At 48.7% G+C, this 25095-nt stretch overlaps 1 protein-coding gene across 5 annotated transcripts in view; it reads left to right on the plus strand.

Annotated features, from left to right (window-relative positions):
• Nucleotides 1-15309, plus strand: part of POP1 (POP1 homolog, ribonuclease P/MRP subunit) — a 45061-nt gene extending 29752 nt beyond the window's left edge. For 4 of the 5 annotated variants that reach the window (XM_060128057.1, XM_060128060.1, XM_060128059.1 and 1 more), the window contains 2 exons: nt 5408-5749; nt 6668-8448. In XM_060128057.1, coding sequence (XP_059984040.1) covers nt 5408-5749; nt 6668-7322 — 997 coding nt within the window. In that variant the 3' untranslated portion in view covers nt 7323-8448. Of the gene's footprint in view, nt 1-5407; nt 5750-6667; nt 8449-15077 lie in introns of those variants that run through there. The other variant, XM_060128061.1, reaches the window with a different exon arrangement.
• The last annotated feature ends 9786 nt before the right edge of the window (nt 15310-25095 follow it).

The raw sequence follows: 25095 nt of genomic DNA on the forward strand, positions 1-25095 counted from the left end.
ATGGAAATTGTGTCTTTCGTAATGGTTATAGATGGAGTACATACTTATGAATTTTAATGAAAGTATGGAAACATACAAAAATACTTTATAAACTGGTGTATTCCTTTTATCCAGAGAGATAGCACTGTTTTTACATTTTGGTATCTATCCATCTAGACTTTTTTCTTTTCCATTGGAGGAGTGGCCAGTGAGGGGCTTTATTTCCTTTATACTCTGGAAAGGAAACATAGGGCACCTGTATTTCCTACTGAACTGTAGACTTCGGGAAGCACAAAAACTCTCTTGTTTGTTGTGGCATCTGCAGTATCTAGCCGGTGCCTAGTGCACAGTGGGCCTTAATACCTGTTTTTTTGTTGACTGATGAATGGGTGACTAATTGAATGTTGTATTTCCTTGACTGTGAGCTCCACAGTTGTGCTCTCCTGTGCACGGCTGCAACTCTAGAGACAGGCTTGGCCACAGTTGGCTTGGCTTTCCAGCTATTGTTTGAATGATGGATGAATGAGTGAGTGAGTGAACGGGGATACGTTCCTGGATTGCTGGTTTACAAGCCCTTTGAGGGCAGCCATTGTGTGTTGTACATCCTACGCCTCCCATAGCGTGCAGGGGCTTCTCCATGCTTGTTAAATAATAATTGACAGTAATACTTATTTCTCACCCTTTCGATTTTTTTATGTATGTAAATTTTTCATAGACACAAATTTTTTTTAAGGCATTGTATTACATCTACTATTTTGAAACCTGCTTTTTTCATTTAGCTGTGTATTATGGAAAGTTTTCCCATATCAATAAATATGACTCTAAACCAAGAGTTGGCAAACTTTTTCTGTAAAGGGCCAGATGATAACTATTTCTGGCTTTGTGGGCCCTTTGGTCTCCATGGCAGCTGCTCAACTCTGCCATGTGGCATGAAAGCAGCCTCAGAGGACGCATAAATGAGTGAGCACGGCTGTGTTCCAGGCTCACGCTATGGACAATCCTATTTGAATTTCATAGCATTTTCATGTGCCACACGATATTATTCTCTTGTGTTTTTTTCTTTCCTTTTTTCTTTTTTTTGGCTGCACCGCGCGGCTTGTGGGATCTTAGTTTCCCAACCAGGAATGAAACCCGGGCCCCCTGCAGTGGAAGCGCGGAGTCCTAACCACTGGACCTTCAGGGAATTCCCTCTTGTGTTTTTTTCAACCATTGAAAAATGTAAAAACCATTCTTAGCTCGCGGGTCATACAAAAACAGGCAGTGGGCCAGGTTTGCCCAGTGAGGTGTCGTTTGCCAATGCAGTATGGCTGTCCTGTGATCTATCAGTGGCCCTGTAGGTTCTTTCTGAATCTTTGCTCTGTGCTTCTGTGAACAGCTTTCCATTTGTATCTCTACGTATTTGTCTGATCTATTCGTTTAGCACATGTTGACTTAGAACTTGCCATGTGTCAGAAACCTTTCTAGGCACTGAGGCTGCAGCAGGGGACAGGACGGGCAAAGTCTGCTGTGCCCTTGTGGAGCTTATTCTTGATGGAAGTACGTGTTTCTACACTAGTGGGAGGGATCCAGGCAAGGGGAGGGAGGCTAAAATGGCCAGAGCAAAGCCCTTGAGTGAGGAGACGGGGTGGCATCCAGGGCATAAGGGGAGGAGTGGCATTCCTTAGGATCAGGCTTAGCTTATCAGTCTTATAAGATAAGATAAGATCAGTCTTATTTTTAGTAAGGCTGGAAGGCTGACTCTGAAAATGTGAATACAGATTTAGGTAGGCTAGACTCTGCGCAGAGGTTGGGTAGTAGTCTGATTGTGACCGTCTTCTCTGAAAAATAGGCAAGGTTATCATCTAGGAGTAAGGGGGAGAGAGGCTGTTGGAGATTTGAGGAGAGAGGAATTGATATAAACAGTGTTCTGGGAGAGTGGAAGATAGAATCGACTGGAGAAACGTATCAGATTTGTAAGAAATGTAGGAGTCCGCTTAAGTTGTGTTGATAGTGAGACCCTTCGGGACTACTGCATGTTCTTCCCCAGCCACGTTCTGCCAATGAGGTGCTGGCGTGGGGTAGTGGAGGGTTGAATGTAACCAGCAGGGGCTTTGCCGGAGGAGGGACTTGGGGGTATGTGTAAAGGGAGTGACTAAGTTCTCTTAGGAGAACTTAGTTCCTAAGTGTCTCTTAGGAACTGTGGCATCTAGGCTTCCAAGGAGAGAGATGTGAGGTCGGTAGTGAGCAGTGATGAAGTGGTAAACGAATACAGTAAGTCTCCTACATACAAACCTTCAAGTTGCGAACTTTCAACGATGTGAACATGTGTTCCATCAGCGTCAGGCGTGAGTGAGATTGCAGCTTGCCCTCCGTCTCCTATTGCTGAGGGTCCTTCAGCTCTACCATCTCCCACCTCCTCTCCCTCCTCCAGTCAGTAACTCTTCTTGCCTGTTCACTCGATGCCAGCCCCGTATGCCAGCTGTTGTACTGTACTACTGTACTTTTCAAGGTACTGTACTATAAGATTAAAAATGTTTTTTTTGTGTGTTTGTTTTCTATGTATTATTTGTGTGAAAAGTATTGATATTATAAACCTATTATAGCACTATATAGCCGATTGTGTTCGTTGGGTACCTAGGCTAACTTTGTTGGACTTACGAACAAATTGGACTTATGAATTCGCTCTTGGAACGGAACTCATTCGTATGTAGGGGACTTAACGTAAGTTCCAGTGGTTGAGGAATTGTTGCCATGGAGAGGTAAATGGGCAGGCAACATAGGAGGCGTCATTCTGAGTGAAGGATACTTGAAATTGAGATTTTAAGGTGGAGCAAGTGTTGGCAGTGACCAAAAGGTAAGGTGTGACCAGGAGAGTGGGTGGTTGAGGTGGGGGGAAGTAAAAGGTGTGAGAAGTTTCTGGTGGGCCAGGGTACTAGAAGGATGATATATGTAGCTGCTGAAGCCATTGAGGATGGGTCGGGATGGAGGGGAAGGCAGAGTGGCGGGGAATGGGGTGCCTGGGGAGTTGACCGAGGCCCTGGCTGAGCAGGGAGAGCCAGTGGTTTATCTGATGGCTTGTGCTTCAGGGGAGCGGGAAGGAGAAGAAAAGCGGTCTGGGGGCATCAGGAGGAATGTGCCCACCCCTAGGCCTGTGGGGTGTGAAAAGGAAAGAGTTATCACTTGAGAGGAGCTGTAGCGGAAAGAAGGCAAAGAAGGACCTTAGGCTCAATCTCATAAATAAGATTCTAGTTAAAAAGAAAAAAAAGCTGCATGCTTTGAGGATTTGACGTACCATTGGCAAATGGCTCTTTGTATTAGTGTAGAATTTTACCGCTAATTCCGAGGGTGCCTGTTTTCCCTCACGACTCGATAACATGGGCTATTACCAATCTTTTATTTTATTTTTTTAATTAATTAAAAAATTATTTATTTATTTATTTTTGGCTGCGATGGGTCTTTGTTGCTGCATGCGGGCTTTCTCTAGTTGTGGTGGCTTCTCTTTGTTGTGGAGCACAGGCTCTAGGCGCATGGGCTTCAGTAGTTGTGGCTCGCGGGCTCTAGAGCGCAGGCTCAGTAGTTGTGACACATGGGCTCTGTTGCTCCACAGCATGTGGGATCTTCCCGGACCAGGGCTCAAACCCGTGTCCCCTGCATTGGCAGGCGGATTCTTAGCCACTGCGCCACCAGGGAAGTCCTTACCAATCTTAATACTGACAAAACATACATGAAAAAATGGCATCTTACCGTTCTCATTTTTTGTTTGTTGGCTTACAAGTGAGGTTGGGTACTCTTAAGTGTTTTCACCATTTTTTGCCTCTCTTTTTATAAACTGCCCGTCTCTCTTTTTAAAAGTTTCTGGGTGAGGCAAGTACCCGGAGAGGGTTTTTCACCAGCTGCCCCTCTCAGGAGGCCAGAACACATTTGGTTCAGTCTCCAGAATATAGGCTCAAACTGAACCTCTGATTAAGTGCACAGGTTCATTTCCATTTGAGGTCCTAGGGCATAGCACACAGTAAGAAACAGACGGGGGAGGGAATGCCTGGGCCTGTCCCCGAGGAGACCATCAGCCTGAGGGTGCAGGCTGGGACTCCCACAGAGTACCCCAGCCCGGAAGCGCCCATGGCCAGGCTGCTCCCTACCTCTTGGGGTCATTACATACCAGAGCAGGCCCTGGTTCCCACCAGTTAGTGGTTTTTTGAAGGTTCTCCCTCACTTACATGTTGCTGGAAGAGTCATTTGGTATCACCCATGTGGAGGGCAGTTTGGAATATCTGTCAGAATTGCAAGTGCTAATAATACTCGTTGCCTTAGCACTTCCACTCCCAGGACTTTATCCTGTGGATATACTTGTACAACATGTTCAAGGTCATTCATGGCAGCATCGTTTGTAGAAGCAAAAGCTTGAAAATAACCAAAATGTCCTCGAGGAGAGGACTGTCTAAATAACTTAAGGTATAAACCATCCAGTGGGATAAGACTTGTGCTAAAGAGTGAGGGATGTCTTGATGTGCTAATATAAAATGACCTCCAAGATATTTTGTTAAATGAATAAAGTTAAGCAAAAGAGTACAGGATCGGTTTGCCACCATTTGTGTAAAATGGGTAAAAAAAGAAATATGTATATATCTGCTTGTAAGTTTATAAAATGTCTCTAGAAGGATATATAAGAAACAGATGATGATATTGTCTCTGTGGAGGACAGCTGGGTCACCAGAGGTCAAGGGTGAGAGAGAAACTTCACCATCACCCCTTTTGTACCTTTTTAAAAAAAATTTTTTTTTATTTTTGGCTGCATCGGGTCTTAGTTGCAGCACGTGGGATCTTGTGTTGCAGCGCGTGGGCTTCTCTCTAGTTGTGGTGCGCTCTCTAGTTGTGGTGTGCGGGCTTCTCTCTAGTTGTGATGCACAGGCTCAGTAGTTGTGGCATGCAGGCTCTCTAGTTGCGGTGCATAGGCTTTCTAGTTGGGGCACGAGGGCTCCAGAGTGTGTGGGCTCAGAGTTGCTTAGTTGCTCCATGGCATGTGGGATCTTAGTTTCCTGACCAGGGATCGAACCTGCGTCCCCTGCATTGGAAGGCAGATTCTTAACCACTGGACCACCAGGGAAGTCCCCCTTCTGCACCTTTTGAACTTCAAACCCTGTGAGTATTCAGGGGCATCACTGCACAGCTCCAGGAGCACCCTTTACCTGCAGCTCTTCAGGAGTGGCGCTCCCCGGAGTGAGGCACGTAGGGTGACTTCGTGGGCGCATCATCTATTACAGTAAAAACCAAAGAAAACAGAAACGCTCAGCCACTAGAGTTGGTTATTATTATTTTTTAAAATCGTATTTCTTAGAAAACTTTTTTGTATGTTTGTTTTTAAAATAGAGATGGAGTACGGTGGCCATGGTTATTTTGATTGTCCATCCTAAATTGTTCAAAATTGGTTCTCCTCTTTGATTTCCATTAGACGCCCTCCGGCAAAACGGCCCAACTACGTTAAGCTTGGCACCCTGGCACCTTTCTGCTGTCCCTGGGAGCAGTTAACTCGAGACTGGGAATCAAGAGTCCAGGCCCAAGACGCATCGTCTGCAGCTTCCTCTCCAGGTGGTGAGGAGAGTAGCCTGAGGAGAGATGTGGTGCCTTGTGCTCCCATGCCTGGAAGGACTCGACAGCTGTCTGATGACGAGGGCACACCCCTAAACGACTCCAGCGAGCCCAAGGGAGTGATGGACACAGATGGTCCAGCCCGGGCGGGGACGGAGCGGGTAGTGGGCCAGGGTGCCACCGGCAGTCTCCTCTGTGTTCTGAGGTAAGCGCACACGACTTCCGGGTACGTTTTTGGATTGTCTGTTTTTTTGATACTGACCAGGAAGTAAAAGTTATCATTGCTCCTTTACACAAAGCCCAAGTGAATTTATGGACCTTCTGGAAGGGAAAGCCAGTGAATCATAGAGGGCCCAGGGAAAAGGCTAAATCACATACATTTGCTTTGGGGCATGATGCTCACTGACGAAATGAATAGACCTAAACCAGGGCAGTTTATGACCTATTTTATTTAGTCTTTGCTCACAAAGCAGTCCCCTCACGATTGTGATCTTAAGTAATGAAGAACCCCTGCAAGCATTCTTTAAATCGTTGAATTAGATTTCTTCCCATTGCTTTTGAATGACCTGCATTTGTGGCCGACTAGATCCCCATTCATTGTGATAGTGTCATATCACAGAGGTTACTGTGTAAAATGTGTTCTTCTCTCAGTGCTGCTGCAGGCTATCCGATTCTGCTTATCATTAACCCTTTATTCTGTGCTCTGATTTTAAAAGAGTGCCACCCCTTTGCTTTATACTTATTTTTCTGTAATTTCATATCCTTCCTTCTTACTTTTCAGATAAGTGTCCCTTAGAGTTTCTTTTTTCATCAAAACATCAGTTCCTTTTTACTCAAATCCTCTCACTGTGAATATAGCCATAGATTCTACTCCACTGTCTCATTTTTCTCTGCCTTCAACTTGAAACCTTTAATCCTTGAGTCTCAGAGTAGTAGACACATAAAAAGAAAAATATCATTACACAAATGTGTATTTTTGATTTTTAAAAAATCGAAGTTTTGATCCTTTCCCCCCATAGAGTATCAAAAAATCGAATGAACTCCAGCAATGTCCAGTCTTCTAACTGCATATTTTCCCCTTGAACAAAATATCCTCAAAACGTGTGTCTCCCACTTCATGCAGGAGTAGAAAATTACTGAGGCAGCTGTCAGCCTGGTGTGGACCCAGTTCTGGGAACAGTCGGGCAGCCCCACGAGCTCCTGGCACAGGGCAGCAAGAATTGAGCAGAGAGGCCTGCCTGTCCATCCTGGACTGCTTCCCCAAGGCCCTGGTGTGGGTCAGGCTGTCCCTGCTGAGGAAGGGCAGCCCCGAGCCGCACACCATGATCTGTGTTCCAGCTGAGGAGGACCTCCTCCAGCTCAGCCAGGATCGGCTGTACTGTGGGCCCCAGGAGCCCAAGCATAGCGACCCATTCAAGAGCCAGATCCGGAAACAGAAGGAGAAGAAGAAACTAGAGAAGAGGCAGAAGCGAGGCTGTGCTGCATCTGAGGGCCTGGCAGAGGGGGACTCTGCAGCTGGACAGCAGCCTCTGACCCTGGGCTTGTGGTCAGGCCCTCTCCCGGTTGTGACTTCTCACTGCTCCAGAGTTCTCCTTGGCTTTGTCACACAGGGAGATTTTTCCATGGCTGTCGGCTGTGGGGAAGCCCTGGGGTTTGTTAGTTTGACGGGCTTGCTGGATATGCTGTCCAGCCAGCCAGGAGTGGAGAGGGGTCTCGTGTTGCTGAGGCCGCCTGCCTCTCTGCAGTATCGATTTGCGAGAATCGTTATTGAGGTGTGAGGTCGGTTTACATCCTGGCACAGATAATAACTGTGTTTGCCAAGTCCAACAACTGGAGAGTTGTTTTTGCTGTCTTCCGTTTCAATATATCATGTTAAATTCCTTGGAAACGAGAATTTAAAAAATTATGTATTTATGCAAATGGATGAAATGTTTACCTCATTCCAGTAATGTCCTTGATTTCCATCTTTCCCTGTCCTTGCTGTAATACTTTAAAATTTTTTGGCATATATAGCCAAAAGCTTTTGTATTTTGATTTCTTGGTCTGTGTAATTCTTGCTGAAAATAATTAGAAGCCCTGTTGTTTTCTTGTGTCCTTTCAAGAACAAAGGGCTGTCAAGTCTATTTGAAAAATCTTGTGGTCATGTGATAAGCGACGACGGTTGTTTAATGATTTGATTGTTACAGAAGTGGGAAAGACTAGAAACATCTGGTCTCTGTGCATGAAGTATGGGCCCCTGTGGGCCACGTTAAATTCTGTACTGTGATCAGCATGCCCAACGCTTTACACCATAAAGAAGGAAATCGTGGAAAACGTATTGTTGCCTCTTTTCAGGCAGGTTCAGTTTATGGCAAAAGTGTTGAGATGGAACTAGAGTGGTGGTCTGTGGTTTTATGACCACTCGTCCTCTGTGTTGTTGACCAGCGCATGATTCCAGGAGTTACTTAATTTTTCTGTGCTTTGTTTCTGCAAAGAATTTTTCAAAGCCATAGAGGAGCATTTCTCAAAATATGTTCTATGAAGTATGTTACCTAAGGAAAAGAGTCCAAGGACAGAGTGGGAAATTCTGGGTTAAATACAGTTAAGCGGGACTTCCTTGGTGACACAGTGGTTAAGAATCCACCTGCCAATGCAGGGGACATGGCTTTGAGCCCTGGTCCGGGAAGATCCCACATGCCGCAGAACAACTAAGCCTGTGCGCCACAAACTACTGAGCCTGCGCTCTAGAGCCTGCGAGCCGCAACTACTGAGCCCACATGCCACAAGTGCTGAGGCCTGCGTGCCTAGAGCCCATGCTCCGCAACAAGAGAAGCCACCGTAATGAGAAGCCTGCGCACCGCAATGAAGAGTAGCCCCTGCTGCCAGTGCAGCCAAAAATAAATAAATAAATACAGTTAAGCACTTCTTTTTTTTTTTTTTTTTTTTTTTTGCTGTACGCGGGCCTCTCACTGTTGTGGCCTCTCCTGTTGTGAAGCACAGGCTCCGGATGCACAGGCTCAGCGGCCATGGCTCACGGACCCAGCCGCTCCGCGGCATGTGCGATCTTCCCGGACTGGGGCACGAACCTGTGTCCCCTGCATCGGCAGGCGGACTCTCAACCACTGCGCCACCAGGGAAGCCCAAGCACTTCTTTTTAAAGGACTTCTAGAACCTTCCATGTGATAATGTATATTGTGATTCTCCAAGAAGTGGATGATAGTCTATAGTATCTTTTTTTTTTATAGTATTTTATAAATCTTTTTGAGCCCCAAATTCTGTTTTCAAGGATACTTTGGGAAGTGCGGCTGTGCAGTGCAGCAATGTCCTCTGCAAGGTGATAGCTAAAATGTCGAGCTGCTTTTAAACGTTCATGCAGTCCCATTGTCCACCTGACATTTTGAGCAGGGTATAAAAGAGGGGTCTCATCCTGCCCCATATGGAAGAGTGGCGTCATCACTGCTTTTTTTCACTTGCAGGGAAGCTAGGTGCTCATCAGCTTTTAGTGGCTGTGCACTCACACTCATATGTCTCACTCATACTCTTACTCCGTCGTTTTCTGCCATACATTTCTAGCAGAGCTTAGGTGGGATTAGTATTAATTTTTTATTTAAATGTACAGTTAGGTGTTATTGACGTAAATGCATTGTGTTTCTGCAATAGCGTTTGGCAGTGACTGTCTTTGGGAGTGACAGGTTGGGGAGAGATACAGCAGTATTACAGCAGCCAGTGAAACATCTGTCATTTTCCCTCTCACTCTGCCTCTTAAAGTATTTGTGTCCAACGCAGATGAGACTGAAAAAAATAGTATAATTCTTTTTTGGTTTCTGTAAGCAGAATAAATTAAAATGTCACCTGGTGCTTGGTTGTTAATATTTGATGGGCCATTCCTCATTTATTTTCTAGGCTCTAAGCCACTTCTGTGGCTTAGCTCGCTTGATGACAGAAGTCTGAGCGAGCTGTGTCACTGTCTCATTCCGTACAGCACCCCGCGTGGGCCCTGCCGCCCTGCCCTCATCACGGGGGACAGGGCACAATTGCTCTGCTTTGTGGTGGCAGTTCAAAGAACTATGCGCTAAGAGGATAGACTAGCATTTCCCAAAATACATTCCTGGGAGCACTGGTCCCTGGAGATGTTTCCTGGGAAAAAAGTGTTTCATGGCTACATAAATTTGGGGAAGGCCATATACTGTACCCTCCTATTGCACATCCACAATGAATATTTGTATAGTTGAGGCTCTGCAAATACCGATAGGAAGGAAATCTGTCTTTCACAGACCACCACTTTTTTTTTTTTTTGCATACCTATTGTCCGAAGAATGCTAGTTTCGTGAAATATACCTTGCAAAACAGTGTGACAGAATTTGCATAAGTAGATAAACAGGAAAGTGTCCATTTCTGTTGTGAAAAAGACTGATAGGAATGGCCTTATTCTCTATAGCAATGAAATGAATGGACGTGTTTATGGTGATCCTACTGGGTGTCTGCCGAGCAACCGAATAAGGACAGTGTGGCTCCCGCCCTCTGGTTGAGCGGCAGAGATTTCACTCGGTCAGGAAGTGTCCTGAGCAGCCAGGTTGTGAGCTGAGCACCCGGAGACCAGCTACACGCCTGAATTGCGCATGAAACAGAATTCTGTCTGTGTGATTATGCTCTGCTCTTTAAAAATAGTACATAAGTAATGTTTTTATATTAATAATCCACATTCATCATAAAAACCTAGAGAATGCAGATAAGCAACAACCATCACAAAACTTAAGTCACCTGGATTTTCACCATCCAGGTTGTAGGCCGTTACCTTTCTGGTGCATATCCTTCTAGGCATCGAGATGTATGTCGGCAGTTTTCTTTTAAGGAAAATAGCATCAGCAATATATAATGTATAAGAAACCCACGCAGGACGTGCGCCGCTTAAGTGCATGTTGTCAGTTCCTTATGGAGCTTATCGTGACCCTAATGTTCATTCTCCTTTTATGGGAAGTTAGTACTCGATGTTGCATTGCTGTCTCGGCTGCCACCTGCCCAGGGTGAGTTCTTTCTCCCCGGCCAGTGGCAGGTGATGTTCCCGAAATCTCGGCTTCTCTGTGCACCGTTGCCGAACAGAAATAGGGAGACAGAGGTTTTGGAGGATGAGAGAGATGGCTTTATTTTTCTGCCAGGCAGAAGGGAAGACACAGCAGGCTAGAGCCTCAAGAACTGCGCCTCCCTCCTCGGGGAATCGGAGAAGATTTTATACGCGGGGCTTGCAGTCCGGGGTATGTGATAAGGATCAGAGTAGTGAAGGCCTTGTATTCTTTTTCCTTTGCATTATTTCAAAACAGTCATAGCTGGCATCAGGCAGCCCGGTAACTTGGGTCTGGTATTCTGGTAATTGGGTCCGTTTGTCTCTGGTTTATCGGCCGGCAACCTTCTCTCTGAAATGGTGATTTGTTAGAAGGGGGCGATTTGTTAGAAGGGGGCGATTTGTTAGAAGGGGGCATAGGGAATGTAAGCACCAGGGTGTAATAAGGTTAGGGAGTGATAGGCACAGGATGTAACTCACACAGAGTTAGGGGTGATAGGTGCAGAGTAATTTACATAGTGTCAGGGAGTGAGGTTAGCTTTGTGAAGTACAAATCTAGTTACAGACACGACGGATTAGTAACAGTCCGCCTGCCAATGCAGGGGACACAGGTTCGAGCCCTGGTCCGGGAAGATCGCACATACCGCGGAGCAACTAAGCCCGTGCACCACAACTACTGAGCCTGCGCTCTAGAGCACGTGCTCCGCAACAAAGAGAAGCCACCGCGATGAGAAGCCCGCACACCGCAACGAAGAGTAGCCCCCACTTGCCACAACTAGAGAAAGCCCGCGTGCAGCAACAAAGACCTAACTCAGCCACAAATAAATAAATTTATTAAAAAACAAAACAAAACTAGGAGTGATTAACTCTTTCAGGCCAGGTTATGTTTCTCCTCTGGTCTGTTCACTGTTCCCTTTTTTTCCCTTGCTCTCAGGAAAAGGAAAATTCATTTCTATTTTTGCTGCAAGAAATTCCCCACGGCTAGTTCATTCCCTCCATATCAATGAAGGAAGGGAAACGGGTGTCATTCTCGTCTGGCTGAGGACAAAACTTCACTTTTGCTCCATTTGACAAACACCAGCTGTCTGGTCCAGGGGCCTATCTCCTACTTCAGGCCCACCCCCAGGGATGCCGACTTCACGAGTCAGGGGTGTGGCCTGACTTCAGGATTCTTAGGAGCTCCAGGTGGCTTGCAGCCAGGATTGAGAACCCGTGCTCTAGACTTTAATATGAGGTTCAATGCAATTAGCCAAGGACACAGAAGCTTATCAGCTTATCATGCAGGGAGGAGCAGATAGATGTAGGCTGTCTTCAGCAGGGCATGCAGCTGTCACTGACGTCCCCGGATGGGGTCCTGCTGCATTGGAGCAAACGGCCAAGTTCACATAATGGCATTTTCCTTCTTCTTTTTCTAAAATTAAAATTCAACCAGGTACTGTTCTGGAAGAACCCACCCTAACCACCCGTGTGCTTTCGCTTAAGGAAGTGTTTACAAACGTGGACCACTCCTAGGTCCTTGCCCCAGCCTCATTGCACCCCGCTTCGTCCTCTTCACTTTGCATTGAACACACTGACCTTTAGGCTCCTTGACCAGCCAGGCTCTTGATGCCACCAGACATGTGCTGTGCTTTGCCTTCATGGAATGTTGTCACCCCTCCCCCATGCTTTCTGCACCCCTGTCCCTCTCATCCCGTCCTGCTGAGCTTGGCCTGATGTTTCTCAGGGAGACCCGCTCCTGCCTACGTTATTTTCTATCACACAATGGATTTATTTCCTGATGACAGCACGATGTGTAATGATTATTTTGTTGTTTACTTGTTTGTTGTCTTTCCATTAGGCTGTGAGCTTCACGAAGGGGAGACCATGTCTTATTTGGTTACCTTTGCACCTCAGATTCTAGCACAGTCCCTCACCCATATCTTTTTTTAAAAATTCATTCATTCATTTATTTTTGGCTGCATTGGGTCATTGTTGCGGTGTGCTGTGGCTTCTCTTGTTGTGGAGCACAGGCTGTAGGTGCGCGGGCTTCAGCACGCGGACTCAGTAGTTGTGGCTCGCGGGCTCTAGAGCGCAGGCTCAGTAGTTGTGGTGCACGGGCTTAGTTGCTCCGCGGCACATGGGATCTTCCTGGACCAGGGATCGAACCCGTGTCCCCTGCATTGGCAGGCGGATTCTTAACCACTGCACCATCAGGGAATTCCTCACCCATATCTTGTATTTAATATATTTTTGTTGAATCGATGTCTTAATCAAAGAGGGTGTTTGTGTTCAAACTACAATACCATCTATCCCCAGTATATGTTGTAATGGACTAAGGAGCCACTAGGTGGTGCCAAGACCTCATGAGAAAACCGCCTGCTGTGGAATAACATCAGAAGTGGAATACAATTCAGTCGTGTGTGTGTGTGTGTGTGTGTGTGTGTGTGTGTGTGTGTGTGTGTGTGTGTGTGTGTGTGTGTGTGTGTGTGTGTGTGTGTGTGTGTGTGTGTGTGTGTGTGTGTGTGTGTTGTTGGACTGGGGGAGTTTATGAGGTTACAGATCAAGCAATGTTCTCTCTTCTGGGGCAAACCCCTACTCCCAAGATCCTACTTTGAAAAGGCTCCGTGATTTTTAAAGAGGGGCCTAGAGAAGAAACAACTTGAAAAGCTCTCATCTAAAAGATAAATCCCATACACATTATCCCCAATAAGTTTGCTGAATGCCTCCCATGACGGGGAGCTCATTACTTCACCCGAAGATGCCATCTCCCCCTTGGCAGCATGCTGATGGGCGACCTAGCCCTTTAGCCCCAGCTTCAGCCTGTCTCCCCTCCTCCCTGCTTCCGTGGGCTAACATTGAGAACAAGCAGTTTACTTTTAGGAAGTCAGTTATTAACCTTTTTGCTTTCTCTTCTCCAGTCTAAACAAGCCTCATTTCTTTTAGCTTCCCTTCTCTTGTTTCCAGCATCTCACAGAGGACCTTAAATTATTTTTTGGACAAGACATAATTTGTTCTCAGAACACCCCTGCACTGCTGCACGAGCCTCGGGCAGGGGCTGCTGGCTTTAGGGAGCACCTCGAACATTCTGGCTCACTGTGGGTCCTCTCTGAAGTCTCCAGCCTTCTCCTCCCTTGCCCTGCAGGATTTAGCCGCTATTGCTTGAGGCGTGTGTGAGCGTGGTTTTCCTCAAAAGCAGAGCCTGGATGGCTTACGGGCAGGTAGTTTGTTTTAGGAAGTGACCTAAGGGAACGGGAATGCAGAGCCGGGGCAAAGGGAACTGGAGAAGGAGTGAGAGCCGATGAAGCCTGCATTATTAGCTGGTCACCCGTGGAGACATGCCCTTACAGCTGGACAGTAAGGGCACCCCGCACGGTCCACATGAGGCCCAGGAGAGGGGAATCTCTGCATCAGCTCTCATTCCTCCTGGGCAAGGGCTACCCCAGGGAGTCTTCATTTCCTTGCACCTCCAGGTTTGCACAGGGTCTAGAACGGCAGAATCTGCTCGTGGGCATCCCAGGAAGGCCTGTGCAAAGCCCCGAGGCAGAAGAGGTGCAGCTAAGGCAGGGCTGCAGCAAGCGCTGAACAAAAGCTGTGCCCCAGGGGTAGAGCCCTCGGAATAGGTGACTCTCTCATGGTGCCACTTTTGAGAAGCCAAGGGGTGTGTGTGTGTGTGTGTGTGTGTGTATGTGTGTGGGCGCACGCATGTGCACGCTTGTATGGGGAGGTGCTTGATGAGTTTACTGGAATAAGTCCCAGTAGTTGGCGTGTTGACTCTGAAACTGATCTTGCCAAAGTGGGGACAGCTATGGTCCAGCCGCTGCCACCTGTCCTTCCGGGGGTGGGGTGTCTCTGCGGAGAGCCTTTCTCCTTCGGTGAGCCCCGCCTGGCATGGTTCTGACTATTCCCCATTGTATGCCTGCAGCCATCGTTAGGAAACAAGTCCCAGGACTCCTGTCTGGTAAGGAAATCCCCCAGTGGAGATGTTCTGCTGGCTCTAGGGCCGACTCTCCCGTCGTTTTTGCCCAACTAGCTTCCAGCTCCCTTTGGCTCGTCCCCACCCACCTCATTGTTTTCCTCCGAACTCAGGGGTTCCTCTCTCAGCCTCCCCCATGCCTGCAGCTCAGTGTATCCGTTTCCTCGGTAATATTGATAGGGACAGAGAAAAGGGCCAAAGTAGGTGATTAAATAATTAATCCCATGGGGGATTGCGAGTAGACAAAACAAGTATGGGAGTCCCCTGTAAATGAATGATCACTCAAGAAAGCAGGCTTGCTTAGCAACAAAACATGCAACAGAAGCATGAGACATGCCCCCAAACAACAAAACAAGGGTAACGTGAGACCCACATCCTGCCCAGTGAGGTCAGTAAGTTAATGAATCCTAGGACATGCTCTTCTGTGCACACTAAAAACAAAAATACAAGGAAAAGATGAAATTAGACTGAAACCTGAGATGGTTTATCATATATTAGTGTACGTTACTTGCCTTTTTGCTTATTTCTGTTGTGCCATGACAGTCCCAGCTTGACCATGTAGGGACCAAGAAAACTCCCCTGCCCGACATGCGGGAGGAACCAATGATGAAACGGTGACGCCTACTCAAGAATGAGGAAGAAGGTGGTCTTCCCCTCCCCCCAACTTTTCCTTTGATTATAAAACTGTAGCCCACTAAGTTCTCAGGGCACCACTCCTTTGCCCGCCCGCTTGTATCTCTCACAAGCATCCTGTACTAATAAATTCTTTCCTTACCCATGAATAGTTGAAAGGTACATTTCTACCTCGACATGTCTTTTCTGTCTGAGAAATACACACATTTTATCCTGTCTTGCTACTTAGAATGTGGTCCTGAGACCAGCAGCATCAGCATTAGAAATGCAGGGTCTCAGGCCGTACCCCAGACCTCCTGAAACGAGTTTGCATTTGAAGAAAGTCGGTAGGGGATTCACGTCCACAGGAAAGTTGCAGGTGCAGCAGATCGATTCAGTGGTTTCTAAACCTGGTTGTTGTCAGAAGCACCTGGGGAGTTTGATAAAAACACAAATTTCTGAGCATCGGTGGCCCTGAAATCTGTAATTTTTATTAAGCTCCCTTTGTGATTCCAACACAGGCCATTCGTGGGATCATGTCTGAGAATCACCAGAACAGGCATCTTTTGGTTTTTTTCCACTTCTAAGATTCTGACATTTTTGCCGCTCACTGACTTTTCACAAATTTGAATGTCGCTCTTTTTGGGTGTTATGAATTAGCAGGACCTAAGGTTTTTGTGTGTATGTGTGTTTGTGTGTGTGTTTTAAACAGGCCTGGTTTCTAATTTCTGAATATTCTGGTCAGGAACTTGTCTTTCTTCCAAGATCTAATGGCCCTGGAGTCCCAGTGTCCTGATGTCCCTTTAAGTAACTCATGGGTACTTTGCCAAGCCCTGCAAGCTCCCACTGGAGACGCTCCAGTGGCGCCTGGGATGGCGTTTTGCCTCAGCCCCTTAGGCGTTAAGTGCTGGATGCCGTGCCTGAGATGCCCGGTCCGGACTCCCTGGTTATGCTATTGAGAGATGGAGCCCAAAGCGTCTACGGAGAGAAGTCAGAGTGTCTGATTGCATTTGGTCTCATCAGGCGTCTCGGATGCCCCGAGTTGGTCCTGTCCACCGACTTCACGCCCACGCAAGCCTGAGCAGCCTTTGAGAAGCAGCTACAGTCCTTCGCCGTGGGCGCCTTGGCGGGGGCATCTGTGGTAGCACCTCATGTGGAGAGGAGCTTGGCTGGCTTGGCACTAACTGGCCCCGGAGCGCGGGGCACTGAAGCGGCTGAAGACCTCCGGGCACCCCAGCCGGGTGGCAGGAGGCACCAAACCGAAAGAAAGATTTCCTTCGAAGGTGCTCCTGGAACTTGGGCTCTCATGCAAAGCCTAATATCTCACCCCATTAAATTCCTTGATGGTTTTCATGGTTTTCTGCCTCTCTGTGGCAGGCAGAGCTATCCCTTTGGAACAGAGAGGAGAGAAGGTAGGAATTGTTTTTTCCTAAGGGCAGAGCTTGGCTCCCCCAAAAGCTTGCCATTCGTTTAGCTGAACACACTGGGGACGGGGTACCCTGGAGGGGAAGGAAGTGGTAGCCAAGGGGAAGCTGGCCTTCAGCCTGGGGTCAATGCAGGTTCGGGGTCTGGGGTTTGTTTTTCCTGGGCCAGCATCATCACAGACAGCTCTGCCCACCCCACCCTCCCAGAGGCCAGAGTTGAGGGGGGCCATGGGCTGCGTGTCTGCCACGTTTGCAGCCTGAATCAGCGGACACCTCCCCGAGTCTGAGGGGGAGTGCAGAGAGGAAAGAGGGGAACAGGGGTGGCTAGGGAGCCCCAAACCCCAGCATAACGCCTCCCTCATCATCGTCACCAGTGCTTCCTCAGCCTGTATCTCTCTGTGGTATGAAAAAATTATACCAGCGTGGCATGTGGGATGGATTTTCAGTTTCCAGCTACTTCCTTCAGTCCTTAGCAGTAACAAAGAGGCACTGACACTGTGCTCACTGTACACTAGGCTTTGTGTGCGATATTCTAGTTACTATTTACAACCACACTCTTATTACTGTCTCCATTTTACAGATGAGGAAACTGAGGTTTAGAGAAATTCAGTAATCTGCTAGAAAGATACAGATTCAGGGTCTGGTCACCAGGCTTTGCTGCCCCCCGTCCTTCGTCCATTTGGACCATCAGAGTGTGTTCTGTGCCAGGCACCGGAGGGTCAGACACAAGTGTGCATCAGACGTGGGCATGTCCTGAAGCCATTCAAGGTCAACACCTTGCTCCTGTGGTGCCACGTGAAGAGTGTTCAGAATTTTGGCTCTCGGTCTGGCATAGGAATCAAGCCTTTCTCATCCTGATGTTTTCCTAGGAAAGATGGCCCTGGAGTCCCAATAGATTTATTTCACTTGCTTTTCTCTCTCTTCCTTTTGCCCCGATATGCTGCTGTTATTTATGATTCGAGCACCGCCCAAACCATTCATCTTGCCATTGATAGGCATGTATGAAAGGCCCGTGATTACATCTCCCAGTTGGCCTGCTCGTGTTTGAAACATCAGCCAAAAAGCAAAGCAATAAAAAAAAACAGCCACTCTTCCTCCCAGAGAGGACTGGGTACACAGCACAGCATGGTCTTTCTGAGCCCAGAGAGGTGGTCTCCCAGCACTTGTCTCTCCTCCCGCTCTGCCCAGTGCTGGTCTTCGAAGCCTCAGCTCATCTGATTCTTTTCATCTTGCCCCCCAGTCAGTGGGCCCGGCTCCCCCGCCTGCATCCCTCCAAGCATTGCTCCTCCCCCGGCCGCTTGTGTGGGCCTCTTCGGGCCCAGCCCTGCAGTCCCAACGAGGATTAATGTTAATCTCCTGTTCATGAGAGTGAGTTGAGTTATTCTTTCCATCTGTCACCCCCCAGGCCAGAGCTCTGTGTCCTCCTTTCCTTCCATCCGAGGTCTCTGAGGGCCAACGGTGATGACCCCCGACCCTGGACACATACAGGGTCTCTGCAAGGCAGGCTGTCCAGGGACAGGTTGGGAGCTGAAAGTCCCTGAGAGACGTCTTGGCCAAGCCCCTCGCTCATTTTGCCGAGGAGGGGACGTCGCACTGTCACCCAGTCACAGCTGGGACCAGAGCCCAGGTGTCCTGACAGGGCCAGGTGCTTCTCGGGACCATCTCTTAAACTAAAACTTTTTCCAGAAAGAGTCTAACATCCACAAGAGAGTGGAGCAGGTCTATGCTGCACTCAAGCTCTGCAGCTACTCTTTCTTCCTCTCCTGGGTTGCCCCCAACTTATCTTTGGCAGCTCTGCCCTCTGCATCTCTTCTTTCAGAAGCTGCCTGGAAAGCTGGCGAGAACAACAAGGCTTGGGTTCAAGTCCTGGCCTTCCCTTTGCCGAAAGGCCCCGGGCAGGTCCCTTAAGCGGTTGGATCCACCATTTCCATTTTATTTCCGTTCAAATGGAAATAATATCAACGTCCACCTCACCGTCTCGCAGCAAGACTCAAGTGGAGTTATAGGAGCACAAACGCTTGTGTTTATATTTGTCGAGCACTTGCCACGTGCCATTCACAGATCCTTGGCTTCTTTTACACAGCTTATGTCCTGTAATCCTCACAGCAATTCTGTGAGTTATATAATCCGCATTCTATAGAGAGGCACACTGAGGCTCCGTGAGGTAAGGCAAGGCCCAGGGTCACACAGCTAATTGGGATCAAACCCACATCTGTCCACGTCCTTAACTGGGTTGTCACAGCGACCTCCCTTTAATAGGCCCTTAGCAAACAGGGGCTTAAGGGATCAAGGACCAAAACAATGGAGGTCAAAGCATTGCCTGTCCTTTCTCAGAGCCTTCATAGGGGGAAGGAGGTGGGGTTGAGGCTGACCAGCTCAGGATTCCTATTTCCCTCAAAACCGTGGGAATGAGGAGGATCCTACTGGCAAGGTGGTGGTGGTGGGGGGTGGGCTCCCACAGTCCGAGACGATGAAGTTCCCGGGTCTGGCCGCGGGGTGGCGCCGTGGACCGACACAGGCGCTCCCCCAGGTCCCCGGGAGAGGAACCTCAGTTCCGCCTCTGACACGTCCGCGGATGGAGATTCAGGAATGCAGGCCCCGGAGGGGCCTTCAGTTTTTTTGTCCAGCGCTGCAGCCCGGGAACCAGGTGAGCTTTACGCTCCTTTGGATTCAACAGGGTTTGAGGAGCTCTGGCCACAGACTAGGACATGGGCTTTGGGAACCCGGGGGCATACATGACCAGGTCTGTCCCTGTCCCCTAGGAATTCACAGTCCACCTGGGGAGGCAGACACGGATACCGCTGGTCCCTTCAAAGTGAATACAAAAAAAAAACACAGGACAGTTTTTTATGGCCTTAAAAAAAAAATTAAAACTTGTATTTTCTTTACCGCCAGCAAATGAGAACTTCATGCTTTCCCAGACCTCCGCCAGTCCTGCCTGCTCACTGGGAGTGACCCATCCCCATAGGGAGTGGAATCTGGGAATCCCAGGGCTTAGATGAATGTTCTAAAGACCAGTAATGGGCCTTCCTTACTAAGCACATCCCACCATTCATGACCAAACCCATCTCACCTGGGGCAGGCCTCTGCCTCTTCTAACCTGGCAAGCTCTGGTTCTTCCTCAGAGAGCTACCCATCTACCCTTTTGGTGTCACTTTTCCTGAATCCTCCAGAATTAACCACTCCCTCCTGTGTATTGTGTGCCCTCCAATGACTGGACATTCGCCACGTATAGTAATCTGTCTGTTTACAGGTCTGCCCTGCTAGACTAAAACGTCCCTGAGGGCAGGCTTTTGGGGCTTGAATCTCTAGCATCCAACACAGTTCCAGGTAGGTAGAATGTGCAATTTAGGCACTTGTTGAATTTGAGTTACTTGAGTGAGACCACACACAGGATTTCTTTTAACAGTGATTATCTAATCCAGTCCTAACAACACCCTGTACACTTGGTATTATCTGCATTATTTTAGAAGTGAGGTGATGCGAGTTGCTGCAACAGGTCAACCCTGAAATCTAAATGCGTAACACGCCAAAAGTTATACTTCACATCACAGCCATGGCCTTCTTCTACCTCAAAGCTATTTCATCTAGAATACATCTTTCCAAGACTGCTGCTCTGGCTGCTGTAATAAAACATCGCAGACCGAGTGGCTTTAACCGTAGACATTTATTTCTCACAGTTCTGGAGGAATGGAAGTCCAGGATCAGGGTGCCAGGAGATTTGGTTCCTGGTGAGGACTCTCTTCCTGACTTGCAGACGGCCACTTTTTGCTTGTGTCCTCACATAGGAGAGAGAGAGAGAGAGAGAGAGAGAGAGAGAGAGAGAGGGAGAGAATGAGATGTGCTGGTCTCTCTTCCTCTTCTTAGAAGGACACTAATCCCATCATGCGGGCCCCACTCTCATGACCTCATCTAAGCCTAATCACCTCCCAAAGACCCCACCACCAAATACCATCACACTGGGAGTTTGGGCTTCAACATAGGAATTTGGGGGGAACACTAACCTTCATTTAGTAACAGCTTCCACTACACAGACACGGGGGCTGCCCGGGACCAGAAGTGTACCCACCTATGAACTGTGCTCTGATACAAGTCCTAAATATGAAACCACCTCTATAGACACAGAGAGTCTGCAGAACATTGTGTGTCCCAAAAGAAAGGACTTGTGTAAAAGAATCTGCATGTTGGGAAATTAAAAGGGCTGCATTTCTTAAAGAAGCTGTTTTCCCCCATTGTTATTTAGCAAAGTGTTATGCTTACGACAGAAGACAAAAATGAGGTTTTGGGAGAAAATTTGCAGAGCAGCAGACAAGCAGGTGAAAGCAAGGCTGACACAGAGAGACGAGGATGTTCTCTCTGTTTCTGAAGATAACAGAACTCTGGAGACAAGCCATTCCTGGGCGGTTTACAGAGGGAGCAGCAAAACATCATCTCTGCAAGATTTAGCTTGAGCACCAGAGACAAAGGTTTTATTTCTGATAATTCTTTTGCATATATATAGAAACAGGAGAGGCAGGAAGAGGGGGTGACTATACCTCCCCCTCCTCGCGGCTTTGTGCTGCGCCCGCCTTGTGGGTGTTGATGGCTGACGTAGAGGTTAAAAGCGACATCTGGGAGGTTACCTGACGACATTTTGACGTTACAGAGACTGGAGGTGACGCGTCTTTGTGGGATACTGGGGCCAATTATAAAAATAAACCTGCCTTAAAGGGAAAAAAAAAAGAAAAGCCAAGGTTTTAAACCCTCGGTGTTGATTGATCCCCTGTTCCCTCTCTCAGGAGAGGCCTGAAATTAGTGTCTGGGACACAGAGACATTCCTTCACCCTGGCGTTTCTGGCCCGGATCAGGCGATAATGAGATTCCCTGGGAGCTCTGGATTTCACTCCAACAACTCAATCCAGTTTGATAAACATTCCTGGAGCGAGTGCTGGGGGCCTGGCACATCTCTGGACACTCAGAACACAATGTTCTCTTGGTTTCTGCCTGCAGGGAGCATGCAGTTTGGTGAGAGAGAGAACGCATGTGCTGTAATAACTGGAAGACAAAGAGGGGTGAGACCCTGTGGAAAGGTGTATGCGTGTGTGTCCGTGCGTGTGTGTAGAGGGTGCGTGGGGAGTGATGTGGGGAGTCTTCACACCAGCCCTTGGAACACGGTACCACTTAGCTCTGACGGGGAGGAGCACAGACTAAGGCACATGGGAGCTTGCTCAGCATTGCCCGAGCAGCTGATCCCTGATGGGAAGTGCACAGAAAGGTTGGGAAGGAGGCTGGAACCACGGCCAAGGCCACCCTGCATCAGCAACACCTGACTGCCCTTGGCCACCAGAAGCCCCCGCGTAAGCACCAGCTGAGGAAGCTGCGTCTTGCAGTTGGGCCATGGCTGATGGGAGTGGGAGAGGGTGGAAGGCGACACAACAATTTACAGTGGTGGGCATGGCTCAGGGATGGGGGCTTGGCCCTGCGGGGTCTCCCACAGCACCCAGGCAACAGTGGCCGGGCAGCTGCCTGAGGGAGCAGGAAACCATGGTCGTCAGCAGCGGCTGCACTACTGTTCGCTCTCCCGTCCAATATCTCTCTGCCTTGTGCTGGAATCACACCAAGTGCTTTCCATGTGGAGCCTAGAGTTGGGGAGCCCAGACTGACAGCCCAGCTCACCCCTCTGGCAAGTTTCTTGTCTTCTTTCATCTCAGTTTCCTTATCCAGAAAGTAAAGCAAATAATGACAAATACTGTTTGGCACATTCTGTATGTCAGGCGGGTAGTTTCTGAGCTGGGCTGTTAGCCATGAAGCTGTCCTGCCTCATGCCACCCTGCTGGGGTTTAAGGAGGGTAGAAGGAGGTCACGAGGGCCAGGGAATTAGCACCTGGCACACAGGGACTCCTCAGTGTACGTTACTGTTATGGACTGAAAGTTTTTGTCCCTGCCTGCCACCCTCCCATTTGTATGTTGAAGCCCTAACCCCCTATGTGATGGTATTTGAAGATGGAGCTTTTGGGAGTTAATTAGGGTTAGATGAGATCATGAGGGTGGGGCCCTTATGATGGGATTAGTGCCCTTCTAAGGAGAGACACCAGAGTGCTTGCTGGCACTCTCTCCACACTCACACAAAGAGGAGGTCATGTGAGCACACAGCAAGATGGTGCCACCTACACACCAAGAGAAGAGGCCTCAGAATGAAACCTACCTCACTGACATCCTGATCTTAAACTTCCAAGCCTCTAGAACTATGAGAAATAAGTATCTGTTGTTTAGGCAGCCCAGTCAATGATATTTTGTGAGGGCAGCCCAAGCCAACAAAGACAGTTACCTAACTTAATCTTGAATCCCCAGGTCAATATCATTAGACCCACATTCCAGATGAAAAACAGAGGCAAAGGAAGTTTAAGTAATGAGATCGGGGCAACACAGCTACACAAGCTCAAGTTCTAACTCAGGCTTAGAACCAGAGACCCATGTACCCCAACTCAGGGAGATGACTTGATGTCACAAAACGTAATGTGCTAATCGGCTTCCAAGAGAGCTTCCAGTGACCTTTATTCCCAGGTATTCATACCTTGTGTAGCCCCTCTCCACACTGAATCAGGGCTGGCCTGTGTGGTGAATAGACAATGGTAGAAGTGACGATGGATGACTTCCAAGGCTATGTCAAAGAGGCATTGCAGCTTCTGCTTTGGTCCTTGGATCGCCTGCTCTGGAGGAGGCCAGATTCCATGCCATGAGGAGACTCATGCAGTCCTGTGGAGAGGCCTACATGGGCGGGAACAGAGACCCCATGCCAACAGCCCAGCACCCATTTGCCAGTCATGTGTGTGAACTACTTTGGAAGTGGACCCTCCAATCCCAGCCAAGCCTTCAGATAGTTGCAGCCTTGCCTGGAACCCAACTGTAACTTCATGAGAGAGTCTGAGCCAGAATTGTCCAGCCCAGTGGCTCCTAAATTCCCTACGCACAGAAATGATGAGAGAGAATGGATGGCTCTTGGTGTTTACGTGTCTAAGTTTTAGAGTGATTTGTTATGCAACATTAGCTAACTAATACAGACAGGACTCAAAGGGTAGAATTTCAGACATTAAGACCCTTCCTAGAACTGAGCTGCCCACTCTTGGAGCAAGGCTGATGCCATGCGGTCTGGGAGCATTTTAAAATCACCTTGCGGGCTTCCCTGGTGGCGCAGTGGTTGAGAGTCCGCCTGCTGATGCAGGGGACACGGGTTTGTGCCCCGGTCCGGGAAGATCCCACATGCCGCGGAGCGGCTGGGCCCGTGAGCCATGGCCGCCGAGCCTGCGCATCCGGAGCCTGTGCTCCGAACGGGAGAGGCCACAACAGTGAGAGGCCCGTGTACCGCAAAAAAAAAATAAAATAAAATAAAAAATAAAAAATAAAATCACCTTGCTGCCACATGTGCTCCATATTGTTGCCCACTGCTAGCCCTCCCCTTCATGGCCTCGGTGCTGCTCTGTGCTCCCCACGCCTGGGTGTTGCCAACATTCCTTAGCGGCTGCTCCAGTGCTCAGCACTGCGAGCACAGTCGGCTCTGCTTGCTGTCAGCGTTCTGCCCCCGCCCCCAGGCCAGCTGGTTTGGGTGAGGAACACAAGGCAGCAGATGACTTTCCTCCTAAGTCCCTCAAAGTCTCCATCATGGGCCACGACTCTTCTGGAATAAAGGACTGAGATCAACGGGATTTTCTGCCTGGAATCTGGAGGGCAGGGCTGCAAATGTTGACACATTTTTAAACATCTTACAAGAGAAATGAGTTTGTGCTCCTCCTAAGATGTTCTAAGCAAAAGAACCTACCCAAGCAGACAGCCAGGGCCTTGGGGCAGGGACCCTGTGACATTTCTCCCTTTCTCTCTTTTGTTCATTTGTTCATTCATTCCTTCCACAATGACTTGTAAGTCCTAAGCACCCGTGAGCTGGCAGGAACAAAACAGTAATCCCTGCCCTCAGGGGAGCTTACATTCTGGTTGGGGAAGTGGACAATTACCCAAATAAGTAAAATAGATTCTGTTGAATATTTGCTAGCAAGAGGTTCTGTGAGGGAAACGCGAGAAGAGAAGGGGAGAGCAAATCAGGGGGTGGCCGCAGTTTCAGCTGGCAAGCCAGGAAGGCGTCACTGAGCAGGTGACACCAGGTAAGGGCCTGTGGGAGGCGAGGGCTGAATCCGATGATTCCAAGGGGAGGAATGTCCTAGGCAGAGGAGCAGTCAATGCAGGGGCCCTGAGGTGCAAGTGTCAGGAGTTTTCAAGAGACAGCAAGTGGCCTGTATGGCTGGAGCAGCGTGAACAAGCAGGGGAGTCGTGGGGACAGGCCACGGGGGCAGGGGGAGGGCACGCACTGCAGCTCTTGGGCATAGGTGTGTACACTTCTGGTCCTGAGCAGCCCGGGGAGGGGGAGGGGGAGGGGGCGGGCTGGGGCCTCGAGCACCGGAGCTTTTCATGGCAGAGGCCCCCTGCCTGAGTTTGCTTCCCCTCGTGTTCCCGGTGGCTCTAAATCTCCAGTCCCCATCCACTCAGGCAGGGCCTTC

Source organism: Lagenorhynchus albirostris, chromosome 17 (genome assembly GCF_949774975.1).
Source record: "Lagenorhynchus albirostris chromosome 17, mLagAlb1.1, whole genome shotgun sequence".
NCBI classification, from domain to species: domain Eukaryota; kingdom Metazoa; phylum Chordata; class Mammalia; order Artiodactyla; family Delphinidae; genus Lagenorhynchus; species Lagenorhynchus albirostris.